This window comes from Melopsittacus undulatus, chromosome 8 (genome assembly GCF_012275295.1).
Source record: "Melopsittacus undulatus isolate bMelUnd1 chromosome 8, bMelUnd1.mat.Z, whole genome shotgun sequence".
In the NCBI taxonomy this organism is placed as follows: Eukaryota; Metazoa; Chordata; class Aves; order Psittaciformes; family Psittaculidae; genus Melopsittacus; species Melopsittacus undulatus.
The window spans coordinates 36089543-36112569 of record NC_047534.1 but is presented as its reverse complement, the minus strand read 5'-3'; the positions used below and the strand labels follow the sequence as shown (position 1 = coordinate 36112569).

The following is a 23027-nucleotide window of genomic DNA, read 5'->3' as shown; positions in this document are numbered from 1 at the left end:
ATTCAGGGATGCTGATCCAGAGTATTCAAATACATGACTAAGCCAGATCAGCATGTAGGACTGCGTTTATGCAAATGTCTTGCTAGCTATTTGTATTATAATATAGCTGCTCCTAAAACTTTAGCTGTTTATTTATGAAACTGATGCAGTCTCATAGGAGTAAAACCATGTAGATTTCTACCTCTTGACTGGTTCAAAGATTTGAGTGATCTTCAGTGAGCACCACTGAGACACAAAATGCTTAAGGTTTGTGTCCTGCTTGGTCTGTAGTATATATTCCAGATGCTGTATCACAGCTCTCGAGCCTGTCTCGCTCTAGTATTTAGCAATGTATGACATACGATATAATGCTGCAGATATTATAGATACTATATAAAACTGCCTGCTCCCCAACAGATAAATAAAACCCAGCAAAATGCGTTCCTTTAATGTGTTATGTATTTCTTTCGGAAGTTCCAGAACAGCAGCATCCTACCCTTTAAAAGAAATTGCTTGTTTTGGCAGGCTCTGTAGAGGAGGTGTTGTGGAAGAAAAGATAGTTGTTTTCTAGAACAGTCCCCAATTTGTGGTAATTTGGGGCTTGTCAGAGTTCTAAAGAAAATACGCATTAAAAGTCTTCTTTTTAAGTGTTGTGTACACCAATGAAACGGTGAAATAATCCTTCTAAAGGTAGTGCATTGATTAGTTTCTTGCATTTTGCTGCAATTAGAAAGATATATTTTCATCGTAAGTAGTAATAGTTGCTCTTCATCTTCAGGAAGATTTCAATTGTAAGTATACTCTCTGATTTATTGGAATAAATGGTCTGTGTGCTCTAACACTAAGGCTTTTAAGGGACTTCTTTAAGTATTCTCAAAGACATGCATGATATTTCCGTTTTGTATGCCATTAAACATTCTGAAGCAGAGAGGCTTCATGGTGTCCTCAGGAATGCAGATAGATTGCTTCACATTAATACTGTGCCGAACGGGTACTATGATTGCTTGCATTTTATGGAAAAATAATGAAAATAATAAATACTGAAAGAAGCACCTGACTTTTCACTTGACATTATTAACTAGAAGGATATGTCATATATATTTTTTCTTATCAGGAAAGTAAAAGTAGGCCACATATCATCCAAAGAACACAAGCCTCAAAGCAATTGCAGGACCTTGGTATGTTTTTGCTTATGAGTTTTTCCGTATTGAAAATAATAAGGTATATAACTTGAAAAATTTGAATATTAGGCTGTCTATATAGAATTGCTGATCATTTAGAAAAAACTTGAGGAGTAGATACTAACCTGACTTTTTTCACAGTTATTGCAATGGAGGTTAGAGTTGTCAAAAAAAACAGGAAAACCTGCCTTTATTTAGCTTTCTTCTGCAAATCGTTTAATTATCATCATTAATGCTATTGAAGTCATGAGATGGAAGAAAACATACTCTAAGCCCAGGCTGCAATCTTTTTACCTCCCCTTGCATGCTTTAATTCTAAATTACTTGAGGTTTGATAAGAGGTATTTTACATTTTGTGGACTTAAAAAATTAACTTTTCAGTAGCAGAGGTTCTTCTAATTTTAGTGATCTACTTTTGGTTTGGACAGTGTACATAAGTAGTTTAAAATAATGCCATGAAATTCTTAAATTGTAATTTGTACAGAGACTGAATCTAGTTCTGGATGGCCCTATCTGTCTGAACTACAGTGGCTGAGGAGAAAAAGAAGAAAGAGAGCAGTGAGTAAAAGTGACCCTGCGTTAAGACCATTTATAAAGCCAAAATCAAACCCACTAATTTCCAGATTTTTAATGTTGAGAGAACATAGGCTTTAGAAAATAAATATTTTTGTTAATTTAATATTGTCATCTAATACAGTTATCAAATGATAAATCAATTCTTTATAAAGAGAGTATTTGGAGAAATGTGGATAACCTTTTTAAAGTGACAGCGATACTGTATGATACAATCAGCTGAATGAAAGTAGTGAAAATGAGTTTAGCATTTTGAGTGCACTTGAGGATAAAGAATAATTTTGAATGAAATCTTGTAGCTGCCTGACATGATTTTCATTTGGCTTGTTAAGTAGCATGATTAAATTAAAAATTCAAACAAGGACATGCAGAACTGGGATATTGAGAGAAAAGAATGGAATAGTCCTCATGATCTGCACATGCATATGTGTCAGTTAAAGGAATAATTGAGTTAAAGAAAATTAATCTGGATTTTTTCACTGAGTTGCACAATACACAGCATATTTTTTGAGGATGCAGCTATTTTTAGTAACTTCCTTTCTCATCAGATCTGTAGACCAAGAGTTTTTAGTGTTTAAGATTTTCTCCTTTGTGTAAATAAGAGGAGGAAAGGAGTGGTGGCTGCTATGCTGAACGACAAAGAAGAGGCTGTGAATATTCTTAATGATGTGACTCAGATTCTCAGCCAGTGTCTACCATAACTTCCTAAGATACTGGAGCTATGATATTTGTTTTAGTTGAATGCCTGACCCAGCTGTTACAGATTTATACACCCTGTGTAATATTTATGGGTAATCCTATTAAACCAGCTGCAGTAATTTTTTAAAACCACTACATTTTCATGATTTCTCAAAGAACTTTTTCAATCATCAGGTATCTCGTGGTGTCTTTGAAGAAATGAAATATCTGGAGCTCATGATAGTCAATGACCATAAAATGGTAAGTCTATCAGTTTAGTGGTACTCTTCCTTTTGATTATGCTTTGTAGCTTGGTGTATATTGCTGTGCAGCATCAGCTACTCTTGGGACAAATATTTAGTTAATCAGCAGCTGTTAACATTTGTACTGTTAGACACAGTGTAGGCCACAATACCTAGTAACGTTTAATGTTAGCTAAATTTTGTTTACAGCAATTATAGATTCAATATGCATCTGAAACACTTTGGTATCATATGGATGGATAATATACTCAACACCAACAAAGTAAAGCAACAAAATGTTTATGTCCAGAACAAATACACTATACATTCTAAAATTACATCCTCTCCTTAAAGTAATAAAGAAGTCAAAATTTGTAACTTTGAGTTTTACTAACTTAAATTTTAATGCAGAAAAGTGTATAGACAAACCTATCTGACTGTTTTTCCTGGCTATTCCACACTTACAAATATGATTCATAATGAAGTGCAAGATAAGTTCGTTTTTGATTCAGAAAGTGTTTGTCATCTGATTACAGGAAGGGACAAGGGGAGCCCACTTTCTTTTTCTTTTTGTCTTGAGGGATGACTGGAAAGAAATCAGACATAATTGACGTTTGTTATTTAAATGTTACTGCTTTCGCTCATTATGCCAAGTAAGGCTATCGAAGTGTCCATGTATTAGTTACCCTTATGAAAAATCAGGAGAGAGAGGCCTGGGGAGTAGTAAGTTTTGTAAACCTGAACTATATTATAGACCCTTTTTAAAAAGCAAGACAAATTTGAGTCCAGTAGCTGTATTTTAACTAGAGCATATCTCTTATGGGAAGATAGTGTAGGTTAAAAAGTTTTCTAGTAACAAATAATGTACTGCAACTGACAGTAAGTTACTCTAAAACCAACTCGATTGTGCCTTGTTCTGAGCCCTTCACTCGCTTAACGTTCTCTGCTGTTCACTAAGAAGCAAATAAGGATCATCAGCTCTTAGTATGACTTTGCGTATGTCTGAGCAAGATCTTTTTTTAAAAATCAAATTCTGTTGATAAAAGTTTCTGCTTCTTTTGTGTGTAACATAAACTTCTAAGTTTTTTTAAGAGCTCCTTGCATCCCTCCTCTAATGCATGCCTTCCCAAAGGTTGTGGACTCTTTTGTCAGCACTGAAGGATAATTTTGAAGAGCCAGAAATAGCAGATACTGGAACAGGATGCAGCATTCTGTACTTATTCCAGTGCTGAATAGACAGATAATAAACCCTTCCCTCATCTGTTTAATAAATCAGAAATAGTCTAAGCAAAAATAACCTATATTTAATCTTTGTCGCTTTAGCAATGTGGGGGGATTTGAATGGTGGAAAGAGTAGGACAGAAAACTGCTTTCATTTATAAAGCCACCTGGTAGGAAATTGTGCTAAAAGCGTGCATGTGTGTTAGTTGTTCAGGAGTAGGGCACAGTAACGGAAGTTTAGGGACATTTTGTTCTCTTGTTTGAGGTCTCTGGTTGGTCTTCCTTGTGAAGAGATAATATTTCTATATCTGTTTCCTCTGGCCTCTCATACTGTAGATGTGCTTAAAGGACAACCATCCTGTTCATTACACTTGTGCAGGCACTAACTGTTTTCTTTGCTCTGGCTTTATTTGTTAGAACTTTAGACCACAGGCATTCAAGATTTTTTGCTTCAGAGTTGTCAGTGGCTCAGAAGCTGATAATAAGTGTTTTCAAGGAGTAAGATACATATACTTAAGAAAGTGTTCACAATTAAGAGTTAAAGCCTGACAGTCCAGGAGCTCACAAAATATACTTCTAAGGTTTTCTGCGTACTACCGGTAGAGGGCAGATCTCTCCTTCAGCAGTAGTCGGTGAACAAGTATCTTAAATCTCTTTGGCATTGTGTTGTTAAGTGGTCAGTACTATGTATTTCGGCAGAATTATCCTCTCGTGTAACACTAAAGGCACAGCTAAGCCTATCTAATTAGATTGTTGCACTTTTACTGACTTATTCAGGTTAATTTCCGTTTTAGAAGCTGCATTTAAACGTATTATGTTGTATATTGCTATTGATTTGGGCTTTTAAATACTTCAATGAAAAGCAAGAACATTTTCCGAATATTATTTTCCATATTATTTTACCATTCTACTTCTGGGAAACCTTTGGATTGGCTCAAACAAAAAAACAAAGTCACCCTTCTGTTCCCCCATTATTTGGCTCTAGTATCATGGCTGTCTAGAGAGCAGAGTCCTGTGATACAGATAATCTTCTCAGTGTACATCCTAAGCACCTACTAGCACTGTAGCTGAAAACGCTTTGTTTTGAGGATAGTTATGGGGAGAGGGGGTCTCTGCAAACCTATATTATAGTATGTTTGGGTAGTAAAACCTGCTGCAGATATACTGAAGGATTCTGGAACTTAACAATTAATAACTGTATATGTACAAAATCGATCTTCATGCTGTCAAACGAATGGCATTACTAAGTTTGATGAAGTTTGTTATCTCTGTGGCATTTCATTAATCTAAAACTCGATTGCTTGTGCGAAAATAACTGGAATTAAAGGGATGGAAAAGTTGTTATATAATAATAGTGTGTGTCACCTGACTTTCAATTTGAGAAAGATTATTTAATTTTAAAGAAATATCTATCAGTTTTACTTTCACCTTCACACCAAACATAATTCTGTAAAACTGGGCATTTGTCTATAATTCTAATTTGGGAAGGTAGCCAGTTGTCTTAGTTGACGAGACTAACTACTCAGGTGCTCAGAGAAGAGTCAGTCTTTTGAGTACTGTTTTTGGGTACTGTGTTTGGGAGTGGGAATAGCTGAGACTTGCCTGAAACATTATAACATTTGATCATGAAGTGATGACATTTGTTGCTTTTAACTGGTAGTTGGAGTTTATTCAGAGGTTTTTAATGAAGACTTTGTTCTATGCAATTTTGAGTTCCTTCTCTGTGAAATTGTGAAGACTTATTTTCTTGTTTGTAAGTCATATAATGCAATTTTGGTTTATCATTTTACAGTTTTTTTCTGAACGTCCAGGATTTGTGTTTAGATACCATGGCAGCATCTTTGAAAAATCTGAGTTGGAACAGAGGGGACTTGGGCAGGAGGGGAAAGGCAGGAAACAGTTGTAATGACATGCACAGAAATTAAGCAGCAGAATGGGTAATACTAAGTCTCTAGAAATGGAAACATCTAAGCCTCTAGAAATGGAAAATATTTGAAGGTAAAACTGAAGGTACTCAGCTTAACTCTTTTCATATTCAAACACAAGTTTACTTTTGCCTTTTGCTATAACTAATGCTACTTCCCATAAATGTCTTGTTCTGAAGTACAAAAAGGATGCCTTTGCAAAGAGGTGTACATAGGACATGTGGCAAATACTTCATCTTTGTGTCTCGTAATTATAGTCATGGAGTATGGCCAGTACAGCCTGATATTTAACTCATCAGGTTAAGCACACATAAGGTACAACATTCTCTCAATTTTGAGCTCCTGTTTATATTCGTGTTTACCTCTAATTTTGAATGTTTGAACTATGATTCTAAATAGGATATTTCTTGTGGCTAAATGCTCCTTTTATGGATGTGAAAGTCTGTCTAGCATGTATGGCTTTCTGTATCTTCCAGGGATTCTTGAATATGATGGGATATAGGCTGTGATCTGAAAAGCTTTTTGAGTTTTTCCCTTACTCTTTCATAAAATATTAATTTTTCTTTCTTGCTTTAAAAATAAAGAATTAGTAATAAATATTTAACTTTTCACTGTGCTCTACTTTTTCTTCTCCTTTTAGTTCAAAAAGCACCGGTCTTCAAATGCATACATAAACAATTTTGCAAAGTCTGTGGTAAACCTTGTAGATGCCGTAAGTATCAGTGTTTCTTCTGAAAACTGTATAACTGACCCTGTTAGTTTAGCACTGCATTTAAAATTTCACATTAGCATATACCAGGATTAGAAAAATAAGCCGTTATAAAAATTACATTTTAAAACTAATTTCCAGTTCTTCTGCAGAAGAATAGCCTGGGGTGAATGCTACTGCTTGCTTATTCAGTATCAATATCTGTCATAATGGCAGGAGGGTATTTTCAATTAATGTTGTAGGCATAATTTGGAAAAAAGATAATAAAGGTATATATTTAATATGGTGCCTCATGGAAGCGACCAACTAATTTGCCTTCTGTGTCTTTTATGTATTAGGTAGCCAATATATAATTATCCAGTGCTTTTAGATCGTAATTCTGTATGATCAGTAAGTGTTCTTTATGCCCTGTGTAAGACTTTTCATGGGCAGACTGTCTATTGCAGATGAGGAATACATCTTTTGTAGATCTGCAAGTTCTGAGTAACTGAGTAATAAAATTTGGCTATTTATGACCTGAACCTGAAGGTCAGTTTTATTTCAGAATCAAGTTAAAATCTATATTTTAAACTGTTGTGTAATTATTAAGGTCGGATTGTCCTCGTCTATTGCTACAAAGACATTAAAATAAATAGAAAAATTAATATTCTTACCTAATTCTCACATTACTTGAGTGGCATTAGGTGATCATAATATAAATGAAAATCAAGCATTATGTGAATTAAATTTTAGGTGTATTGGAGAAATGAGAAATGATTTAAACTTAAGAATTGGCTTTGGCTATTCTTTGTCTTTGAGATCTTTTTCTTTTTCTTTGAGATCACCCAGTGTGCCTTTACATTTCTTCTTTGCTGATTTTTGTACAGGTTTTCTGCAAAACTCAGTGGTGAAATTATTCAACATGAGAATTTTAAAGAAAAGGGAATTGCTCAATAAAAGAGCATCAAGGTTTTTTCTTTTGACCACTAAAATACCAAATTTAAACTGATCAGAATATTAACTTTTAGGAAATCCAAGGCGTTACCAGCTAATCATTTCCCCATGTTTCCCTCCTGCTTTGTCCCTCTTGTCCTTCCGCTTTACTCTTACTGGCTAACTGTGCATGTTTGACCCAGTGTTCTACTCCTGTGCCTGTCCTGTCTCTGCCCTCAGATATACAAGGAACAGCTGAACACCAGGGTGGTTCTTGTTGCTGTGGAAACTTGGACAGACAGAGATCGTATTCACATTCACCCTGACCCTCTGCAGATGCTTCATGATTTCTCCAAATATCGACAGCTCTATATCAAACAGCATGCTGATGCTGTGCACCTACTCTCGTATGTACCATTATACAATGCACCAGACTATTACAGTTTTATATACTTTTTTGTCTGCTGCTTTTGCCTACCTGTTTTTTTCTTCTTGCTTACTTCTTTTGCTTGGTATTCATCTGCCTGCCTTAGGAAACTTAATCTATTTTTTAACACCTTAGTCTGGTTTTAATAGGTGTAGTATATACTGTGGTCATGTTGGTAAGTATCTGTAATGAAATTTGAATGTCTTTGTGTCGTGGTTTAAACCAAGTCCACACACAGCTCTTTCATTCACTCCCCCCCTTGCTCCCCCAACTCCCAGAGAGTTAGGAAGGAGAATCCAAAGAATGTAGCCCCCACGGGTTGAGATAACCACAGTTTAATAGCTAAGGTATAACACAAATCACTACTGCTGCTACTACTACAAATAATAATGGTAAAGCAAATAACAAGTGAAGAGAATACAACACCTCACCAGCCATCGACCCATAACTCACCCCACCCTGCCCGACCGAGCACCGACCGATACCTCCTCCATCCCCCCAGAGCTCCAGCCCTTCTGAGTCTCTCCCGGTTACATCCTGGGTATGACGTGCTATGGTATGGAATACCTCTTTGGCTAGCCTGGGTCAGGTGTCCTGTCTCTGCCTCCTCCCGGCCTCCCTCCTCCCTGGCAGAGCATGAGGCTCAGAAAAGGCCTTGGACAAACCAAACATTTGAGCAGTAACTCAAAACATACTTGCTATCAGCAACCGTTCCCAGCCCGAAAGTCAAAACACAGCACTGCACCAGCTACCAAGGAGAAAAATGACTGCTACTGCTCAAACCAGGACACTTTGCAACCTGGAGATGTTCCATATTTGAAGCGTCTTCTGATGAGCCTTTAAGGACACATAATTTTGCTAATTAGGTGTGTGTTGTACTGTTTTCCCAGTAAAGAGCAGAAGATGGCAGAGCTGACAGTAATATGTATTGCCACAAGAACATTCCAGCTGCTGTATTAATTTACACGCATAACTGCACTGAAGATTTGTTAATGGAAGGTTTCCTCCTCTAAAGCTGTAATGAATTGTTTCCTGAGACAATGCTTTTTGAGGGAAAGTTCCATTTGTATCATTAGGCATCACATCAGCATTGAGCAACAGTATTTTTTTTTTACTTGACAGCATTGTAAATGAATAGGAGGAAGAGTGTGTTCCCCTGTGCAGCATGAAGATCATAGAATTATAGAATCAGAATGGGTTGGGTTGGAAGGGACCTTAAAGATAATCTAGTTCCAATCCCTCTGCCACAGGCAGGAACACCTTGCACTAGACCAGATTGCTCAAAGCCCCTTTGAACCTGGCCTTTAACACTTCTAGGGATGCGCATCCACAACTACTCTGGGCAACCTGTTCCAGTGTCTCACCACCCTCATAGTGAAGAATTTTTTCTTAATATCTACTCTAAATCTCCCCTCTTTCAGCATAAATCCATCCCTTCTTGTCCTGTCATTACATGCCATAGTAAGAAGTCCCTCTCCAGATTTCTTGAAGGCCCCCTTTGCATGTTGGAAGGCTGCTCTAAGGTCTCCCCTGCGCCTTCTCTTAAGATCTTAAGCCTTCTCCCAGCAGCATGACATACTACAAGGACAGAGTGGGACATGCTTTCCATATGATTCTCCTAGAACATTCATCTTCTGCAGAGGAAGATGAAAACAGGGGATGAAGAATGTCCTCCAGGCTCTGTCATAGCTGTACTGCCTTGATGCAGCATTGCAACACAATGCTAATTGCAAAGTGCTGACGATGTGCACTCCTAGTTACTTCTATGCATACATTGTGTCACTTGCTGAAGAGTTTGCTGGCAGGCTCTTCTCAGTGGTGCACAGTGAAAGGTCCCAGATACAAACTGGAATACAGGAAATTCCATTTAAACATAGGGGAAAACCCTTTCACTGTGGAGGAGGTCAAATGCTGGAAGAAGATTGCCCAGAGAGGCTGTGGGGTGTCCATGCTTGGAGATATTAATAAGGTAATGGAAAATGGCCCTGAACAGCCAGCTCCAGCTGAGCCTCCTTGGAGCAAGGGGATTGAACTAGACCATTTGAAGATGTACTTGCCAACCTCATCCCTTACTGTGGTTCTGTCTGTTATAAAGCATCCAGCTTTAAGCATTTAGTATAGTTACGCTACAGTTTGAAAGTTCTGATGACTGTCAGAATGTTTTGAAATAATAAATAGATACCTGAATGAGTGTCATGTATTTAAAAAAACCAACAGGGATGTTGGTTCCGCTCTTTTGAAAGGATTTAATTTTCAAAGACAGCCCAGGGCTGTGTAGTTTCATTATTATGCATGTAAAGTTAAAATAGGTATCATTCATAATAGTTTATAGACATTTTATAGAATACTTTATATCCAGAATACATTAACTTAATTCAATTATTTGAGGCTTATGCATAATGAATGAAAAGAGGCAGGGTTAAAATGCAGTATTAAATTACTTTCCCCTTAGGTGTACTTCTCAGTGTTCTCATTTGGAGTTGAAACTAGAACTTGAATTGGTTTGCAGAAGAGCATAATTAAAGAAATTCTTAATACTGGTACATTTCAGGACAAGATTTCTTCCTGACAGGTTATAAACTGGAATATATCCTTATATTTTTACAGGCAATGTCATGACTCTATGTTCTTAGGAATCTGGTACTCTGGCTTCCTCTGCTTGGTTTGCTTGTGGGTTAGGACTGATTCTGACTCTACAAGATACAACCTTTGACAAAAATACTATTTTTGTCTCATCAACTCTTTTGATGCTTGTGTTCTGTTTGTTAACTTGCAGTTGCCTTTGATACTAATGGAGTTTAATGTGCATGCAGGATATCACAGTATGTGTGAAAATGATCTTTCAATAAGTTCTTAGTGCCCAATGTCAATGTGTTTTTTTTTCTCTATTTCTTATTCGTAAGGAATGTGACATTTCATTACAAAAGGAGCAGCTTAAGTTACTTTGGAGGGGTTTGCTCTGTGACCAGAGGAGTAGGAGTGAATGAGGTAATTCTTTTTTCACTCCTGAAATTAAATAAAACAGAAACTGTATATTAAAACCTCAGTTTATTTCAGTGGGTCGGGGCGTTACAGACAGAAAACCTAACTTAACTAAAAAGTTCAGATTGTCACAGCCAGCCTTCTTGAATCATCATTAAACTACTGCTCACTGTGCTTTTCTTTGGAAAAAAGCATTTTTCCTGTCTGCATTATTCTCTTCCTAAGATCTTAAATTGGCTTGTAGTACGTATGTACATATGTCAGAAATTTAGACCCAAAATGCTCAGACATGAACATTTGAAATATAATTCTAAATAGAATTTTGAGTCTTCTCGCTACAAGAGACTTGATCTGCTGATGACATGTAATTCTTACTGGGGTTTTTTAACATTAAAACTAGAAAAAATGAGTCCCTTTGTATGATGATGATTCTTATTTTCTTCAGTACAGTGTTAAATCAATAATGAAAATCTCCTATTTTAACATATGATGATCATATGATACAAAACTATTACATATATATCAAGCAGACTCCTTTCTGTTGGTTAACCAATGGAGAGGGATTCCTAAGGTTAAGAGAGATGTTTTCTGTTACGTACTTCATTGTGTTTATTTTCCTTATATGCACACAGAACTATGCTGAAGTAGTAAGTGGTTGGTAAGCCAGAATGAGCTGGTGCAGTGTTCATTAGAATAACTTACATTTGTTTTGTTTTTCTGTTTTGGTTTTTTTGTTTGTTTGTTTTTTGTTGGGTTTTGTTTTGGTTTTTAATTTTCCCCACACTCTTCCTGGAACGCAGTATGGCCTCCCTTTGGCCATGGCACAGGAACTAGCCCAAAGTCTTGCTCAGAACCTTGGAATACAATGGGAGCCAGCTGCCAGGAAACCGAGTATGTACACTGACATGGAGTCTTCTTTTGTTCCCCTTAGCTATATGTATATAAACTCCTCCTTTGTAATATTTGAAACAAATACCAACTGGCTGTATCTGTAGAGCAAGAATTACTGCTTTTGTAAATATATGCACCAAATTTGAGGTTAACCAAAATAAGAGCCCCCAGTTTAGCACTGATTTTGCAATGACCTTAGTGATGTCCTGTGTCTAGAGTTTAGATCTGTAATCAACTTTCAACGATATAATGGTAAAAACACCACTAATTTAGCTCAGAACTCCTAATCTATCATAATGAAATCTGTAGTTCCTCTAGTACTATCACTGACTTCTTAAAATACAGAAATACCTGATTTATGGTAAGACGCTGTAATCTAGTTTGCACTGACATTTGCTCGACTTGTTACCTTGCTGCTTCACAGCCAGAAGATTAGACTGATGTGGCCTTAACGCATTGAGAGTGTAGGTACAAAAGCTGCTGCAAAAGCCCTTTTTGGGGTAAAGAAAATAGTTGGGTTTTTCCACTTGCGTCTTGTAAGCATCTTGAAACAGTGTGGATTTGCAGTAGTAACTAGAATACAGAACTTTTCTTTGAGAAAATATTGCTTCTTTGGTAGATTATAGGCAATTTGTAACTTTTATTTTACCAACCATAAGGCGTTGATCTTGTATTTTTAATTCATGAATTTGGTCACTGTTGACTTACATGCTGTAGCTGTAAGTAAACTGTAAATCCATTTTCATTCAACTACGTTTTCTAATGAATATGTGATTGTCCAATTCACATATTACTATGAATAACTACTCCAAAGGGAAAAAAACATGGCCTGTCCGGTAGCAATTTTCCTTCAGAGTGTTCTGTACATGTTTTAGGGAGGAGGAATCATGAACATTTTTAATCATCATTATCATGTGTAGTGCACATACCCCTGTGCTGCCTGTTTTGAGAGCAGGGAAGAACCTTGCCAGCTATTTTTATGCTTCCTGAGACTTTGTGTTGAGTCTTAAGAATGTGAACATACAGTAATTTGAAAGCACCATGTTATATGAAGTATATTAGCATCTCTTCAAGTGGGCTGGTTTGCTTTTTAGGGCTAGAATCTGTAAGCCAAGCAACCACCTAATCTCTGTATAATGATTCAAGGTCCAGTTTTTATAGTGAGTAGCTTATGTTCATTGTGAGCGTATTTATAACTGCTTTCCTTTTCTGTTGTATTTGGTCTTGTCTGAGAAGAGTGTGACTGCACTGAATCCTGGGGTGGTTGCATCATGGAGGAAACGGGGTATGTCATAACTATCAGTAATTGAGGGCTCTGGAATGAGTTCATAGTATACATAAATATTTATGTATTGGGTTTTGTTCATGTGGTTTTGTACTAAGAAATGAACAATTGGAAGCAGTTGGAACAACCCAAATATACAGATCAATTATTTCAGTTTTTGACAATTTATTCCCTTTGCTATTCACACTTTAGGTTGTTATTCATAAATCTTCTATTTTGAAGTGCAGTGCAGTGTCTTGACTAATGCTTTGCTATACTTGTAATGATTGAAAAGTAACAAATATGTGTTTTTCATTAAATAAACCCAGTTATACTTTTTACACGCAGCTGAAAAAGTTAGAATACAGTTTTGACAATACTTATATTTTCCTCCTAAATTTTAGATTCCCTCCCCCATTCCTTCAAATTCTAAATTTGAGTGAACAGATTTTTCTACTTCTATTCCAGTGAACAGAAGGAGATGTCAGAAGCTTTCAGCAATTGTTCTCAATCCTTAGCTAAACAGTCAGTGAAGTCTGAGGGGGAAGCACATTTATAGGGGAGGAAACCAGGTTTCATTGCCCTTTGCCCTCACACTCTGCCACAGATTGTTTTCTGTGTACTGTAAGCAATTGATTAGAAAAGGTTAGCTTCTGAAACACAGCTTTTTGAGTCTTACAAATCACTTCTTGTCAGAATTCCTGCACACTGTGGAAGCTCGGTTGCAAAAATCATGGAGAGAATTAGTTATAAATAAGGCAGAAGGTGCTCAGTTTCTTCATACTACATATGAAGGAACTGGTTCTTAAGTAGAACTACCATGGGGCTTTCCTGTAGACTTGTAGTTGTCAGCCACTGTATGAATGCAACAGAAAATGATTCAGAAGTTTGCTTCTGGAATCCAAAGCAAGGCATTGACCAGAATACTTCTGTTCTATTCACCAGCTTCCTCCCTATGGTGAACTCATCAGAGTTCAGAGTGGAAATACTGGTAGAAGGGGTTGTGGAACAAACCTCTTACATATCTGATGTGCTAAAACAAAAAAGCCAGGAGCAGATGACAATCGCCCAGAAGCTGAAAAAGGGCTGACTTCTGACCTAAGTAAATAACTAGCTGCAGTGTAAAGCCTCGTCACCTCATCAGTGCTTGAAGATCATTTTTATATATAGAATAATTAAATGGGGAAACGTCAACTCAGTATCAGTGAGCTGCTAGGAGGGGCATGAAGAAACTCCTTATGGCATGGTTACCCCACCTGTGATAGTGTGAATAGTTCTCGTTCACAGACATGAACAAAAACATAGCTAATAAAAACAGCAGGCAGTTTCTGTGTAAGAAGTTGCTGATAAAGTATGTTTTCATCAGTAAATAGAAGTCTATAATATTGTGAACCATGTAGCAAATGATTATATCTTGCAGTGCAGGAAGTAGGGAGACAGGAAGTGAAACAAACAAGAAAAACAGGTGACAGAAAAATCAGGATGAAATTGTTTTCCTATCAGTCTGTAATTAAGCTGTGAAACTTCTTGCTATAGCACCTTGTAGATGCTAAAAGATTTTGGGCAACTTCATGCAAGAAAATACAGTCAAGATTATTAAGTAAGACAAAGTAAGTCTTCCTGTGAAAGTCATTGAGCTAGAAATCTTTGGAAGCTGGAAAAACATTCTGCAAATAGTAGTACAGTACTGTGCTCTTCTCTGGGCATATTCGCAGGGCCAGATGGGATTTGGGTAAAGTGGATTTTTATTCTGACCCTATACAACTGCTCTTAATTAGTTTTACTTTAAAAATTAAGCTTATTAACAGGATCAGAAGAATTGAAGAGTTTTAAAACCCTGGCATAAAATCAGGGAACCCATTTTTCAAACTGAAGCTGCAGGGAAGATAAACCCAAGAGAGCACTGGATTACGCATGCAATTGAGAGGGTGTGAAGCAGCTATAATGACAATGGGGCTTCACCTTATTAAGAAGGCAAGCATGATTTCATAGACTGTAGATCCACATGATAGAAATATAAACATGCAAAATATTGGGAAACTTTCACTTTGGTTCCAATTTCATGTGAGCCTAAGACTGAGCTGACGTCCTGTTGCACACAGTGGTTGTAAGAAACTGGGATTTACAGTATTAAAAAATGTTGTGACTCCTCTGCCCCCCTCTAGTAACTGTTGGTGTCTCGAGGCATTTACTCAGCTGATTCTTTGCCATTTTAGGGTATACCATTCCAGGAAATTCTCCAAATGCAGCATTGCAGAATACAAGGAGTTCTTACTTCGTGGTGGAGGCGCCTGCCTTTTCAACAGGCCAACAAAGGTAATAAATGTGTTTGTAGTCAGCACCTCTGCTAATTTTACCCAGATGTCTAGGTGGGTATTTTCTTCACATTCCTTGTAATCAGCTGACTGTTCATTCCAATAACATTTCAAGTTAATTTCAAGAGGAATGCAGCTTGTTTTCCATCAATTCTTCATGCTCAAATAATGACAGATATTACAGTTGATTTTTTTTCACAGCCAGGTACACCCCCATTCAGCATAAATGCACTACTACTTAAGCAGGAAGTAGTGCAAAATGAATCCAGAAGTGAGGTTGTAATGCATGTTCCACATATGCTTAATTCTTGGGCTTTTTGCCTAAGGTTGTTAAAGAGAATGCCAGTTACCTCACCAAGAATTAAAAATCAGTAGTTTACTTCATACAGACAGTAGCAGCTTGTGGTTATTCTCAAAGTTACCTTAATTTCCTTTCACATGTGCATCTAGCAAGCTTTAATTTATAACTGTTTCCTTATACCATCCACTGCTTTTTCCACCTAAAAACTTACCAATGTCATATTTTTGCCACGGCAATATTAGCGTGACATCCTTCTGAGTAATATAAACAGATTCAATGTGTCTCTTTTTGCAAAGTAAGACCAATCCAAAGTATTAATATTCCATTTAATCATGGTGTCAAACTTGCTGTCCTTGTAGAATTCGGTACCACATGAGCCTATTAGGCTGTTATGTTTACTGTGCTGAGTGCCTTGGCAGACCACCACCTTGCACAATTAACCAAAACGATTTTGTTTGTTAGAGTGTTTTTTAATCTTTTCCCAATGTAGCAAGCTTTGCTTATGGAATAAGAATGTAAGAATTTGGACAGAAAAGAGTGAGCAAGGAGAAAGACAAACACAGCTTCATTTTTTGATGATGATTGTTGAGCAAGATAATGTGAACAAGTTGTCAAATTGACTGTATTTAGAATAAAAATCTGGTTTACTTAATGAAACTGCCCCCAGGAGAATGACTGCATTGTTAACTCTGCCAGTTTTTGACAGCTTTGAAACTGAAGTACCTTGGGGGGAAGGGAGGAGGGATGGAAATTACACAATATGAGGTTAGGTAAAAAAATGGTGTGTTTGATATTTAGGTGAATAAAACGTAGTTGTGTTAAGCAGTCACAATGATGTAATTCTTAATCATAACTTTTTGGTTATGCTCTGAGATGTATGTGAACATTTGATGGTTCCTGATAAATGCCACAGGAAATCTGTGTGTTCTGTTATTTCCTTGCATTTCTCTGGTTGACCCCGTTTTTGTTTTCCTGTGGGCTGCAGGTCAGGTAACCAGGGCTGTCTGATGGCGAATTGAATTTCAGGTTCAGAATAAGAGATCTTGCTGTTGCCACTGAAGCATGGTAGTAACAGTGGCTTCTAGAGAAAAACAAGTTATCAAAACAAGATTGCTAGTGAAGAAGAGTACATACAGGTGTTATTTCAGTGTGGCTTTGCTTCTGGCACCCAAAATTGTTATATCTGCTATTGCCTATGTAGTTTATGCGACCAAAGGAAAATGTTTTTCTGTTTGATTAGGAATTATGATTCCTCCCCCTGCCCAAAGTACCAAAGTAGAATTTTATCCAAGTTTATAACTAATTTGTATTATATATGTTACATTTCATATGTTGATAATTCTCAACAGCTGTATTGCCACTAAGCCCATGCAGAAAGAACAGGTTTACTCGTATCTTTCACCCTTACTTAGCTGAAGATTTATCTGCTCTTATTTTAACTTGTTAACTTTTACCTTCTCATTTCAACCATGTTCTAGTGATGAATGTGTTTGTGTTGCTAATAGCTCAGTATAGTTGGGGATTCCTCATATTCTTATTTTAAAGCAGAATTTTTACATTGAAAACAGGCAAAGATTTTGCAAAATTATTTCTGACAAGACTGAAAAATATCATTAAATTACCATTAATCAATATTATGATATGTGGAACTGCAATAGAATTTATACCATCCTGAACTCTAGGACTTACCTGTATTGTATATAGCTGGTTTGAGGATTAACTCTTTAGCACTGTCTGTATGTGGTTGTTATTCTAATTTACTAATAAGGCACGCAGAACTTACATTGGGCAGTATTTCTTAATGTTTATCACTTTCATGCATATGTTACACTGGAATAGGCAGGAGCTAACTGCATGAGCATGTGTGGGTACCTGCACAGATCCCAGGGATCTCACTGCTGACAGGTTTCTTGAAGAAACTGTCAAAGAAATGGGAGTCCATAGAATAGGAACAAAGTTCAGATATTATCTCCTTGAGTATTATTTTATTGTCTTTCTGATTGTCATGATTTTCTGAGATCAGTATTCTCCTTTCAGCTGTACTGCTTTCATGACTGAACAGTTCTGACTAGCAGCGCTTGAAATCATTCTGCCCTCCCCATTGCAATATCACAGCATGTATATTCTCTATGAGAGTGTTTCCATAGCATTCGATGCTAGTTTTAATCTCATAGGCTGGGGGTCTTTTTTGCTTTCAGCTTTTTGAAACCACCGAGTGTGGAAACGGATATGTAGAAGCAGGAGAAGAATGTGATTGTGGTTTCCGAATGGCGAGTATATATTATTTCTTACAAAATACATTCAGATAAATGATGTGATTGGTAAGGGAAGGGGGAAGGTTATGGAAATTAATTTGTTTTGCCTGTTGTTTGGGAACAGCTTTGTTAAAGGACTGTGTTAAAACATTTTCCCAAGTGAGAATGAGTGCAAAGACAGAGTCCTCTGAACTGTTCCTGTTACACAGCTGACAAGGTGTAGCTGCTTCCTAGCAAGTTTTGAATTGTTGCTTACACCTTTGTGTACCTGGAGTGGTAGATTCCTCATCAATGCTTTGGAGATAGATGCCTGGGTTTGGACAGAATAAGTAAACTGTTGGGTTTTTCTCTAATTTGGAAATATTCCATTTTTTTCACATCTGCCCTGTAGATTTGAGTCCTAGTTCTAGTATTTAAAGAGAATTGCACCCATAATTAGTTTCCTTAATCTTTTTTTCTGCATTCTGAACAATTTGGCTAAGCAGCTTGCATTTGGTACAGGCTATTCCACACCTGGTAAGAAGCTTCAGAAGGTGTGAATGCCCTTGTTGCTATGGCATATTTGTCACTGTTTTATCTTTAATATCTGAGCACTGCAAATGTTCTTGCAGCTGATAATTTCAACTCATCAGTACTGAACTGAATCTTTTGTCTCCTGGTACCTAATAGTTTGTTGGAAAGATTGTGAAGAAAAATGTTACTTACAATGGAAAACTAAATTTTGCTTAATATTTTCTTCAGGAGTGCTATGCAGACTGTTGTAAGAAGTGCTCTCTTTCTAATGGAGCTCACTGTAGTGATGGACCCTGCTGTAATACATCATGTCTTGTGAGTGTTGCTGCAGTGTATCTATTATTCTGTCCATTGTCCGTGGAAGTCCTATACAGCCTGTTATAGTTCAAAGTGTTTTATATAGAATGAAAAGGAACAGCTTATGTAGACCTAATCTTAGACCTGAACTATATTCTTCATTTTCTAGTTTTTCCCACGGGGCTATGACTGTCGATACGCAGTGAATGAATGTGATATTGCAGAGTTCTGCACTGGGGATTCTGGCCAGGTGTGTATGCAGAAGCTTTCTCTGCTTCACTGTTGATGTTTGCTTGCACTCATTTTCATATCAGTTTAAGAATAAAAATCCAGATTAGCAAACTGCTCACTCATATGCCCAAAATAACTGCAGGTAAAATATCATAACTCAAAATTAACCTAAGTGGACTCAAAATATTACTTCTGTAGGTTTCTTTGGTTTTTAAAACGTGTGGGATTTTGTGTATCTGTGTAGTATTTGTGCCAGACATCCTCCTTTAGTCTTTGCCTGATCTATAGCGTAAGTACTAAGAATATATAGCAAATGCAAATGGAATCAAACGGAATAAGATTTTATTAAATAAAATAGTTTAAAATATGAATGTAGGAAACTATAACTGAGTATAGAATCATTTAAGTTGGAGAAGACCCTTAATATCATCGAGTCCCAGTGTCCACCACTAAACTATCACTAAGCACCACCTCCAAAATGTCTTGAATAGCTCCAGGGGTGGTGACCCAACCACTTGCCTGAGCAGCCTGTTTCAATACCTGGCAATCCTTTCAGTGAAGAAACGTTACCTAATCTAAACCTCCCCTGGCACAACCTGAGGCTGTTTCCTTTCATCTTATCACTTGCTACTTGGGAGAACAAACTGACACCCATCTTATTACAACCTCCTTTCAGGTAGTTGTAGAAAGTGATAAGGTCTCCCTTGAGCATCCTTTTCTCCAGGCTAAGCAATGCAGTTCCCTCAGCCACTCCTTGTAAGACTTGTAAAAAGGGTTCTGGTTTTTAAGAGTGTGCACAAGTATTAGAATTTTAAGACTCTTTTATACATTTCTCTTAAACATTTGGCTAATACTCAAAAGTATGGGAATGAACAGCAACCAGAATACCATTTTAACTCAAATTCTAATAGACAACTTTCTGTACATCTTCCATTTTCACAGCAATTTTGATGTAGGTAATATATGCTTCTTTTCAACACTGGGTATTTAGCTTCAGGGTTATATAAGAACTTTGTAGCTCTGCTGCAGTAATTTGCTGCATCAAGTTCTTTGCTTTGAAGAAGTAAGATTCAGGATAGATCATGTCTCTTTCTATGCATTGGCTGTAATTATAGATGCCAATAAATTAACAGTAACCTCTTTTTATATTACTATCTGGGGCATCTACATTTACAGATAAGTAGCTATTGCTGATATTTTATTGTAAAACTTTTATTCTGTATATGGAGCTTTCTTAATGGGAGGGAGAAGGGCTTGCTTCAACTAGAAAGGCTGCCCTCAAAGTATTGGCTACACTTTCCAAATCTTCACAGGTCCATTCTGATGAGGAAAGCTTTGAGAATAGGCTGCTCCTATCTTCATCATGTGCCAAGAAAACATGACAATTAACATCATAAAAACCCCTACACCTCTATAAGCAATAGTAGGCTACAACTGAGTGCTCACTCACTTTCTTAGTGGAACTGAGCTGAAAGCAGTGTCAGTGTTGCAAACACTGCCCCACTACTCACTGCCAAATACCCTGTTACTGAACACATTTGTTTGCTTGTTATTTTACATGACCTCCTTAAGTTCTACTTGGACTGTGCAGAAAGTTAAATCAAACATTGTATTTCATGGCTGATGATGTTCATTTTTTCATTTGTATTTATAGCTATACAGATTTGTGCATTAATTATGTTGCATTATATTGTGCAGTTGTCTTCTAAAGCCATTAAAATTCCATAGGTGATCCTTTGTATTATTACAGTACACATGATAAAAAAATTGTTACTGTTTTTCAGTGTCCACCAAATCTTCATAAACAAGATGGGTATGCCTGTGATTCTAATCAGGTATGCAGTGTTTAAAAATCCCTGCACAGCAGCAAATAGAAATCAACCAAATACAAGAATAGAAGTTTTTTGTTTTGGTTTTGTTTGTTTGGGTTTTTTTAATCCTCTCTTCTATATTTCTTTGTCTTTTGGACATCACTGTTGCTTGTGCTTTATGCAGTCGATGATCACTGACTAATAACTTAGAGTAAAATTTGCTTGGCATCCTTATGTTTGCATATTTATCTTTTTATTATACTCCATGTTAACAAGTTCTTTACAACTACATAAATGCATGTTGCTAAAACAAGTTCTTTACAACTATATATAAAGCAGTTGCTGAAATGTCAGTACACGTGAGGCACTGACTTTGAGAATCTGGACCAAAATGTGTACTCAATTTACCCAAATTCATGAAAATTACCTCACAATCTGCACCTGTAGGATCAAAATGAGACATTTGTTGAGGGAGGGGGATGAATGAAATAGTATTCAGTTCTCATTGCTAACATATTTTGTGTTTTATTTAGGGTCGTTGCTATAACGGTGAATGCAAGACAAGAGATAATCAATGCAAATATATCTGGGGATCTAGTAGGTTGACTTTAACTACCTTAAATGTATTTTGGTTCTGGTTCATTCCTGTGTTTTGTGTTTTTAGGATGTTATTTATTGCTCCTGCCACTGTAAGTTAAAGTAAGTTTTCTGCTCATTAGAGCAGACTGCAGTGATCTCCTGTGGCTTGATGGCCAAGTGAAAATTCATGTCTGGGAGTGATGACAGTGAGATAGTTCCGACATGATGTGGTTGCAGACATAAGTAGGGCAGCAAATGCTGGACTCTGGTGGAACTGGATGAGAGAACATACAAACTATTGGTAGCTTTGAGTTATTGTTACTTGGAGGGGAAGATTGGTTTGAGGATTTTTTTTTTTTATATAGTTCAAAACGGATGTTTTGGTGTTTTTAATGAGTTACCCATTCCATTATCCCAGCAGTGGTTCATGCTAAAGCTGCTTCACCTCGTCTCTCTGTGCTACACCATCCTATAAGTCAAGAAAATTAATTCATTGGTGTGAATTTAAATATACACAGTATGAATTAAAGCCCAGAGGTGCTGAGTAAAATAGAACTGCAGTTGCAATAGATTTTGGCTTGCAGCTGAGAGGGGATAAAATTTCTGAGTAACGACTTTGAGGCAGTTCAGCAGAGCAGGACTATCAGGATGTCCTGTCCTCTGGCACTTCATGCTTTTTTGTGCTTTTTGTCTAATCATAACTGCCATTACTGACACTGCCTATTTGAGGCAGAAGAATCATTCCATTCTAGGGAAGATGGGAGGGAAGGGATACAGTCACTGGAAAATACCATCTGTGTATGTACATGTGTGGTTAGAGATGTGTTTTGTATTAAAAAAATAGAGAACTGCTGCAATAACTCATGCAGGTTTTCAAAGCTGTGATGGTGCCAGTGGAAATTACCTTCTTTTTTCATCAACAGAGTCTTCAGGATCTGACAAATTTTGTTACGAAAAGCTTAATACAGAGGGTACAAAAAAAGGAAACTGTGGAAAAGATGGAGACCGATGGATTCAGTGTAGCAAACAGTAAGTTATCTTCATAGACATTAGTTTGGTATTGATTAATACTGGTTTAATATTGGTTACTTTTTCATGAATGTGTCAGTGGTTTGTTTTGCCTTATTTGGGATCTTCTTTCCCTCACAAGGTTTGCATCTTGAAAAAGTTCCCTTCAGACAAATCCATGGCTAACTCTGCAAATACACCTATAAAGAATTCCAGGTTCTCACAAGAGTGTACTTTGACTTTAACACTTTACAAGGAGCTGGGACAGAGGGCAGCAAACCATCACATGCTCATAATATACAAACACTTCAGATTTGGTAGGGATAAATTAGGCTGCAAATTCACATGCTATTTTTACCTGCTCTGGGATTAATAACAAATTACGCTATTTCAAGTTTGTTCCAACCTTTATTTTTGACCAGAAAGGACCATTAGAGAGTTGGATGCTCTTAGAGAAAACGCCTGAGTCACTTGTATGTGAGCATGGTATTTGATAAAATTTACTTTTCAAGTTAATGGCCATTAGTGGAGAGATTTAAATTTCTCTGAGTCTCTTACTGGTTTGTAATTTCTAGGTATGCATGTAACAGTTTCAGTCTCAGAATGGTGTTTTCTTTCTTTGTCTATTTGAGTTTATCAAGTGGCTTTATTTATTACACGATTAACTTTTCAGATAGGATCATAAGGAAAGGAGTTGTGTAATGGCTATTTTCTATATTTAGATTAATGTTGT

At 36.8% G+C, this 23027-nt stretch overlaps 1 protein-coding gene across 4 annotated transcripts in view; it reads left to right on the top strand.

The window, feature by feature from the left end:
* ADAM23 (ADAM metallopeptidase domain 23) overlaps positions 1-23027 on the top strand; it is a 71225-nt gene that overhangs the window by 28032 nt on the left and 20166 nt on the right. For all 4 annotated transcript variants that reach the window (XM_031045105.2, XM_031045104.2, XM_031045107.2 and 1 more), the window contains exons 7-21: positions 1094-1157; positions 1645-1718; positions 2607-2672; positions 6440-6511; positions 7661-7827; positions 10751-10835; positions 11630-11720; positions 12957-13005; positions 15201-15300; positions 17799-17870; positions 18597-18683; positions 18835-18915; positions 20681-20731; positions 21241-21304; positions 22210-22315. In XM_031045105.2, coding sequence (XP_030900965.1) covers positions 1094-1157; positions 1645-1718; positions 2607-2672; positions 6440-6511; positions 7661-7827; positions 10751-10835; positions 11630-11720; positions 12957-13005; positions 15201-15300; positions 17799-17870; positions 18597-18683; positions 18835-18915; positions 20681-20731; positions 21241-21304; positions 22210-22315 — 1229 coding nt within the window. The remainder of the gene's footprint in view (positions 1-1093; positions 1158-1644; positions 1719-2606; positions 2673-6439; positions 6512-7660; positions 7828-10750; positions 10836-11629; positions 11721-12956; positions 13006-15200; positions 15301-17798; positions 17871-18596; positions 18684-18834; positions 18916-20680; positions 20732-21240; positions 21305-22209; positions 22316-23027) is intronic.